Genomic DNA, 8,403 nt, shown 5'->3' on the forward strand with positions numbered 1-8,403 from the left:
AGAGAGAGAGAGAGAGAGAGAGAGAGAGAGAGAGAGAGAGAGGGAGGGAGGGAGAAGTTATATATAATTGGTTTTAAAGAAACATCTTTACAATTCGAAAGATGTCACTAATAAACAAGTTATTAACAATCCCGAAAATGCAAGTCTTCTTCCATATTTCGATGAGTATAGGGTCTCCATCCTCCATCAAAATATAAAAAAAATAAATAAATAAATAAAAAATCATATTTATTGCAATCTAGCATGTTTAGGTAAAGGAACTAACAGCTGTAATATTTGTCACAGTTTATTCGCCAGTAACGTCCCTTGATGACTCCTTTAACTGTTACGTCTTCTTTCTGACTGAAAAAAAAATAATAATAAATAAATAAAAACAATATATATATTTTTTTAAAACAAAGGCCAGCAAACCCCAAAAATGTCTAGAATGTCAAATGTTCAACTGACTTAGGTCAAACTGTCATTTTCACCTGCCGACTACTCCCACGCCTTTTATTTTACGAATGTTTTAATAATTGCAAGTATGCAGAAGGCGTAAGGGAGCGTTCACATATTACGTCATCAAAAATTTGCCCTTTTTAGACCCCCCCCCCTCCCCCCAAGTCATCACTTGTCATCATTGACCTGACCCCCCCCCCCCCTCCCCCAACAGATGATGACGTCATCTAATTTAATAAAAACTAAAAGATAACTTTAATTTCACAATATTTATTATTCATTTTTCAAACCATAAACATTGATTATCAACGTTTGATAAAACACATTCAGACATTTTATTAATTTCAGAAACTGTTGATAATTTATGTTTTACGATACAATGGGGACATAAAATTTAAATTTGCAAAGATAAAATCTAACAAACATTATTTAAATTAGGCTACTTGGTGCAGGTGCTATTAAAATAATTTCAGAAAGTGTAATTTAAAATAGTATAGGAGGTAAATTATTTTATAGCATATTAGTCTTTTAGTGGAATGAATTACTGTTTCAATTTCCAAACATAAAATTAATTGATTCAAAAATGTTTCTGCCTTGGACCTCTGGCAATGTACTATAAATAGTATCATCAATTTCATCTTCATCGTCATCACTTTCTCCCATTTGCTGTTCTTCTTGTATGCCGCATTTTCGTGAATGGTCTTTCATTGCTGTGATCGAGGAGTGATACAATGAACATTTAGGGCAAGTTCGCCTTTTGAGAAGTGATACCCCTTTCCCATCTTGTTTCTTGATGGGCAATACTCATCATAGCAATTTATCTTTAGCTGTTTTGAAAGGAACAAACTTTGAAATAGGCTTCCAAATCTTCCAGTATTGCCTATCTCCAAACCATCATCACATGAAGCAAGTGGTACAGGTGGTGGCAGAAAACGCTCTGGAAAAAAAGATGAATAGTTAGTACGCCAAGGTTTGCAGCATGAGTTGTCACTGCATTTCACTATTTGCAGCAGATATTGGGATTGACGAATGTGTTTTATCTTCCAATCATCTGTTTCTTGAAATTTTTAATTAATTTTTCACCTTTTTGCTAATTTATTTGGAATGCCATTTTTGAAGCTCTTGCATTTAATAAAATAGGCCTAATTTGCCTATGTTTTGATGACATCATCTTGGGTCTGACCCCCCCCCCTCCCCCATGTCAACACATGTCAACATTTGGTAGACCCCCCCTCCCCCCCTAGCTGATGACGTAATATGTGAACGCTCCCTAAGACTCAATAATGCTTTTGGTGTCTTGATTTTAATTATATTTATATAATATATAATTATATCATAATTATATATATATATATATATATATATATATATATATATATATATATATATATATATAAAATAAATAAATAAAAAAAAAAACAAAAAAAAAACATAAAAAAAAATATTAAAAAAAAAAAAAAATATATATATATATATATATATATATATATATATATATATATATATATATATATATATATATATATATAACAAATTTTCAAGACACTAGTGCGCCACGATTTCCAATGCGACTGCTTAGAGAGACGTAACATATCTCGATATCACCAAGATAAAGCTCACGAGAGCAACATCACTCGCCAGTCCCATCGATTGGACCCCCCCCCCCCACCCCACCCCCACGAAAGATTGGGAGTCAACGCAGACATGGAGCCGCTCACATGCCTCACCTGGAAGACCACCACAAAGAAAGCCAAGAACAGAAGCAGATGGCAGACACTCATACAGACCCTATATTCCATAAAGAGCGAAGAGGATTATATACTTCATAAGAACGATAAACGAAATAAACTGCTCTTTGGAGCTTGGAGTTTTGCTCACCGATTTAACAAAAAAAAATTTCCAGATTTTTAAAATACCCAAGACATTCCAGAAAAGAGTAAAACGAACTATAGATAGGTCATTAACACTTAAATCATCTTGCTTTTTCTTCTTTAAAAAAAAAAATTGGAATAAAAACTAACAACGTTGCGCATTGTATCTTTTTTTTTTTCAACCAATGTCGTCATTATCACTTATTACCTCCAATACCGTCTATCACATTGATTTCCCACAGAACTTGGGTTTTATGTTTTTAATGATAATAATAGTAATAATGACGACGACGACGACGACGACGACGAAGACGAAGAAGAAGAAGAAGAAGAAGAAGAAGAAGAAGAAGAAGAAGAAGAAGAAGAAGAAGAAGAAGAAGAATGACTATAACAATGAAAAAAATAATATATTGATAATAATAATAATAATAATAATAATAATAATAATAATAATAATAATAATAATAATAATAATAATGATGATAATAATAGTAAAAATAATAATGATGATGATGACGATGATGATGATGATGACGATAATAATAATAATAATAATAATAATAATAATAATAATAATAATAATAATAATAATAATAATAATAATAATAATAATAATAATAATAATGATAATAATGATAATAATGATAATAATGATAATAATAATAATAATAATAATAATAATAATAATAATAATAATAATAATAATGATGACGATGATGATGATGATGATGATGATGATGATAATAATAATAATAATACCTAATAATAATAATAATAATAATAATAATAATAATAATAATAATAATAATAATAATAATAATAATAATAATAATAATAATAATAATAATAATAATAATAATAATAGTGATGACGATGATGATGAGGATGATGATGATGATGACGATGACGATGATGATGATGATGATGAGGATGATGATGAGGATGATGATAATAATAATAATACCTAATAATAATAATAATAATAATAATAATAATAATAATAATAATAATAATAATAATAATAATAATAATAATAATAATAATAATAATAATAATAATAATATTAATAATAATAATAAACCGCTACGATGGTATGGGTGTTTAATTTAAGAGATTGTTTTCGCATTGTTGGTCACATGAACAAATCAGCAGAATTCATCTAGAGTTCATGTCTGTGGAGGATATAATAAAACGATAATGTTATTGCACTATCGCAGGAACGAAAAGAACAGTTCCGATCACTTCCCATTGACCATTCTTCTAAATTGGAAACAGAAATAGACCTTGTTGCTAATGCCAGCGCGCTTATCACTAAGGAAGCTATGCTGGTTAAATCGTCCAACAACAAATAGGGGGAATAGAGTGATCTCACTTTTACTTTTCGACCTTTATGACAATTTCTTTGAAATAAATATTTGTGACATCAAAAATGGCAATGAGAACATATGGCATGCTTCAACGGTCTTCTAATGCCGTAAAAAGTGACATCAAGGTAAAAATTATCAGCGAAGTTATGGTGTTTGTGTGCCGTTTGTGTGTTATTAGTAGTTAGTGTATCTATCTAGTGTTCATGAATGTTTGTGCAAAACGGCTTGCAAGGTTTGGGGCTTTTTCAAAATATCAGATTATGATTTCTGCGCAACCCTATCCAAAATTTCTCCCTTCGCTTTTTAATAATAATTCAATTTGACAATTTGTTAGAGAAAAATTAATGGTTTTTTTTCTAAATGAATGACGTTACAATAATAATTCCTAATCGCATCAATGCCTATAACATATTATATAAGTAAGCCAACACATTCCCCTTAATTAATTAAGACACTCACTCAATTGTAAGTCTGTGATGTACATGAGAAAATTGAGATCAGTTCTACACACTTGTATAATTTAAGTTATGCACTCGTCATGTTTGTGCTCTAATATTAAGAAACAATGTTTGTAATCTTTGTAGGTCGATGGCTCAAAATCTCGCATCACATGTCGGTCTATTTAGTTACTTTCTGGAATGTTTTACCCATCCAAACACACTACCCTCATGTGCGTATTAACTGAAACTAGAAATTTTATCGCTATGTCTAGTCCTAACAAGTGCTCAGTCGGCCTAATGATATCGTATCATTAACTCTTTTTTTCCCACTGTCAGCCTATCAAGCTGTGACTAGATAGCTAGATCAGTCAGAATATCCTAAATAAATTGAGCTAATCTAGCATCTTATCCTTAGGAGGCACTCAATTGTTACATTCATTTAAATGAAGAAATCTGGCTCCATGATTTTGAAAGAATTTCTCATTTGATAAAATTTTAACATTTTATCAACTTGTTTATAAACTTCAAGCAATATTAAATCTCTCACTAGGACATCCTCCAGTCTGGTAATTTTTATGTGACAGAAGAAATTGCCAATGAATTATCCGTCATCGATAATGCCATTCAACATCTCACCCTGGATGACACATTCCTTGCAACATCTAAAGAATGGCAGTCTAAACCAGGAAACTTTTCTGCCCAGGAAACAAATGCTCAGCTATCAAGTAAGTTGACTTAACGAATGAAAAGAATCCATATAATTGTTTTGGAAATACCCTGTGGTATGTTTGTTTGTTTTTGTTTTTAAGGGTTTTACGGCGCTTGCAACACATTTAGGTTATATCAGCGCCAGTAAAAAAGAAGAAAATGGGATAGTAAAAAGTTCTAGAATTACAATTAAAGCGCCCAAGAAAAAGTAAGACAAAGGGGAATTGAGAACAAATAGGGATCAGATGTAGATTCCAAGAGCATACCACCAATGTACTTAGTTTGAAATCACCTACAAGTCTCATCCAGACACAAGCACAAAATCCAACAAAAGGAACACACTCAAATGCTTACATTATACATTCAAAATAAAAATAATAATACATAACAGAGAGATGATTTACAAGGAAAAAAATATCATCTCCCAAAACAATAACTATGCATTTGACTGTTTCCCTCCCAGCTAGGATTCCGGCCAGTGCCAGGACAAAACCAAGTAATCTCATTCCGAGACAAAGACAGAAAGCATGTTGGATAACAGATATAAGGGGATAGAAGACACAGTATGTACCTCCCTGCCCGCTATGGGAGGTCAGGATCCCCACCCAGACCCTGTGGTATATAACACAAGGAAATTCTTAATAACGATCTATTGCCTCAATCCAGCACACCATGTTTAACTGCAATATGTTAAAAATTTCATGATAATCATAAAAGTTTATTTTGATTAAGGAAAAGGCTATTCAGACCCGAGTTTGAATTGCTGCCCGTGGCAATTCGGACTCGAGTCTGAATTGCTTCCCGTGGCAATTCGGACCCAGAGTCTGAATTGCCTCCCATGGCAATTCGGACCCCGAGTGTGAAGTGCCTCCTGTGACAATTCGGTCTTCATAAAGACACACACACACACACACTCATGAGTATCTCTAAGTCAGTAAAAACAGAATAATCACACACACACACACACTCCCCCCCCAACAACCATTTCCACAACCTAAGAGCCGGCGGCTTTTTCTCTTTGATCTTGTATCACCATGTTCTCCCCTGCGTCCAGCGCCTCAGTCGTTTGTTTTTAAGGGTTTTACGGCGCTTGCAACACATTTAGGTTATATCAGCGCCAGTAAAAAGGAAGAAAGTGGGATAGTAAAAAGGAAGAAAGTGGGATAGTAAAAAGTTCCAGAATTACAATTAAAGCACCCAAGAAAAAGTAAGACAAAGGGGAACTGAGAACAAATAGGGATCAGATGTAGATTCCAAGAGCATACCACCAATGTACTTAGTTTGAAATCACCTACAAGTCTCATCCAGACACAAGCACAAAATCCAACAACGAGGAATACACTCAAATGCTTACATTATACATTCAAAATAAAAATAATAATACATAACAGAGAGACGATTTACAAGGAAAAAAATATCATCTCGCAAAATAATAACTATGCATTTGACTGTTTCCCTCTCAGCCAGGATTCCGGCCAGTGCCAGGACAAAACCAAGTAATCTCATTCCGAGACAAAGACAGAAAGCATGTTGGAAAACAGATATAAAGGGATAGAAGACACAGTATGTACCTCCCTGCCTGCTATGGGAGGTCAGGATCCCCACCCAGTCGGTCGTTTGTGGATTGTGGAGATGTTAATGGTTACCCCCATCGTCTACTTGAGAAGTCGCTGGTTACTCCCCAATCCCATTACCAGTTGATCATTAATTTTCTCTCCGTATTCAACCAGTGCTTATTTTATTAATAGGCACCTAGTCCAGTATTATCTAATAATATTAGTATTAGACGGTACTCTGCACCTATCCCAGTGGCGGGGCTCTATTGTATGGTTTGCCGCCAAGAATCGCCTCTATTTTTATATTTAGAAATAAAACAGCATTTTTTAATTTAAAAAGAATTAAGATACTGCCTTTTGTCAAAGCCCGACCCATACTGCCTTTTAAATAAAACGCTCAAAGCCCAAAGTCATATTATTTTCCTTTCCCCCCCCTTTTTCGCGGCCGCAAATGGCAAAATATATAATGTAGATATGTCATGCATGTATCTTTTGCAACTTGCTCATGGCAAATCAAATAAATCTTCCAACACAAAGACACTCTTTTATCTATGCGAGGGCAAATTGATTGTTAACGTTAACAATAGCGACTACAATTGTAATCTCCATAAGACCACGAATATTTAGATTGTTTTTGTTTTTTAAGTCGCTTGCAACATATCAGCGCCAGTAAAAAGGGAGAAATTGGATAGTAAAAAGTTCTAGAATTACAATTAAAAAGTACCCAAGAAAAAGTAAGACAAAGGGAGGGGAATAATAGATCACCGCTTTTGAAGGTTAGTAATCTTCGGGAGCTCTAAAACGTGACTTGCTCGCTCACTCGCCCTCCTACCGACTGACAACTTACAACTGAGAACGAGCACCTTCCCCCCCACCCTACCACGCTTCACTTTCAACCCATCGTCCATTTCCGACACTTCCTGTGATTGCGCAGGTGCATTGTGGCAAGAGTCCGAATTGCCACGAGAAGCAATTCAGACTCGGGTCCAAATTGCCACTTCGTTTGATTAATGTTCTTCTATTGAGGGAAATGGAACGATAAAGAGATAAAAGACCCATCAAATTTTATATTTTCCTTCATTTTGACTAAATTTAATTTTCAGGCCTTGGTTACCTCTAAATAAAACTAGATATAGAACGTAAGTCACAATCATGTTTTTAACAAGAGTCACATGGATATTTTTCATTCATCAAATTACTCTTACGATTTCCCATTCCAGATGCTTTAAATGCCATCAATCAGACTGGAGCCAGACTTCAGGAATATAAAAGCCGTCTGTCCAATCAGAGTGTGGCAGGGAAGCAAGAGAACCAGCTTAGGGAAATCCACCAGTGGGCTGTCTCTGCTCTCAAAAACAACCAGAAGGTTTGAAGAGTTGTATTTTTCAGTTTCAGGTTCAATCACATAAACCCATTTTCGCCTATTTCATTAGTCAGACTGTGTGACAATTTTAATATTTTATTTTTCATCCTACAACATTTATAGCGGGAGTCAAATACTATGTTAGATTAAAATAAAAAATCAAATCAGATTGTTTTTTTCCTTTTTCTTCCTCATTCTTTTTTTCTTTAAAAAAAAGTGTTTTATTCTATTCCTTTCGTAAAGAAAACATCTTGTTTGACGAGATGCAGGTATCAGATATATAAGTAAAGATCCATACTACTTTATATTCAATTTTCTCACCTACTCCAATCCGATATAATATCACATTGACAGGCTGGAGTCACATAATCTAAACAGAATCACATATCAATCATCATCCTTGAATTTGCAGAGAAAATACTTTATGGAATCACATTCAATTTACCCAGAGGGGTTGCTGCAGATATTCTCAACAAAGACAAATCTGGTTGGGATCTGAGTAAATAGAGTCAGATTTTATCTTATTGGATAGCTGGGATTATTATATCCAATGAAAGTACTTGGAGTGTATCAATGCTCAATCTACAGGTAGTAACCAATTGTTACTGTATGTTTATCAACTTTGGAAAATGGGTTAACTAGTCTGATTTATGGCGTAAT

The 8,403-nt window shown here is 33.8% G+C and overlaps 1 protein-coding gene across 1 annotated transcript in view; it reads left to right on the forward strand.

Annotated features, from left to right (window-relative positions):
• Positions 1-3,604: 3,604 nt before the first annotated feature.
• LOC144967926 (uncharacterized) overlaps positions 3,605-8,403 on the forward strand; it is a 94,639-nt gene continuing 89,840 nt past the window's right edge. The window contains exons 1-3 of the mRNA XM_078905706.1: positions 3,605-3,801; positions 4,667-4,841; positions 7,601-7,746. Of these exons, the coding sequence (XP_078761832.1) occupies positions 3,739-3,801; positions 4,667-4,841; positions 7,601-7,746 (384 nt within the window). The 5' untranslated portion in view covers positions 3,605-3,738. The remainder of the gene's footprint in view (positions 3,802-4,666; positions 4,842-7,600; positions 7,747-8,403) is intronic.

Source organism: Berghia stephanieae, chromosome 3 (genome assembly GCF_034508935.2).
Source record: "Berghia stephanieae isolate SIO BIC M18660-M18661 chromosome 3, UCSD_Bste_1.3, whole genome shotgun sequence".
NCBI classification, from domain to species: domain Eukaryota; kingdom Metazoa; phylum Mollusca; class Gastropoda; order Nudibranchia; family Aeolidiidae; genus Berghia; species Berghia stephanieae.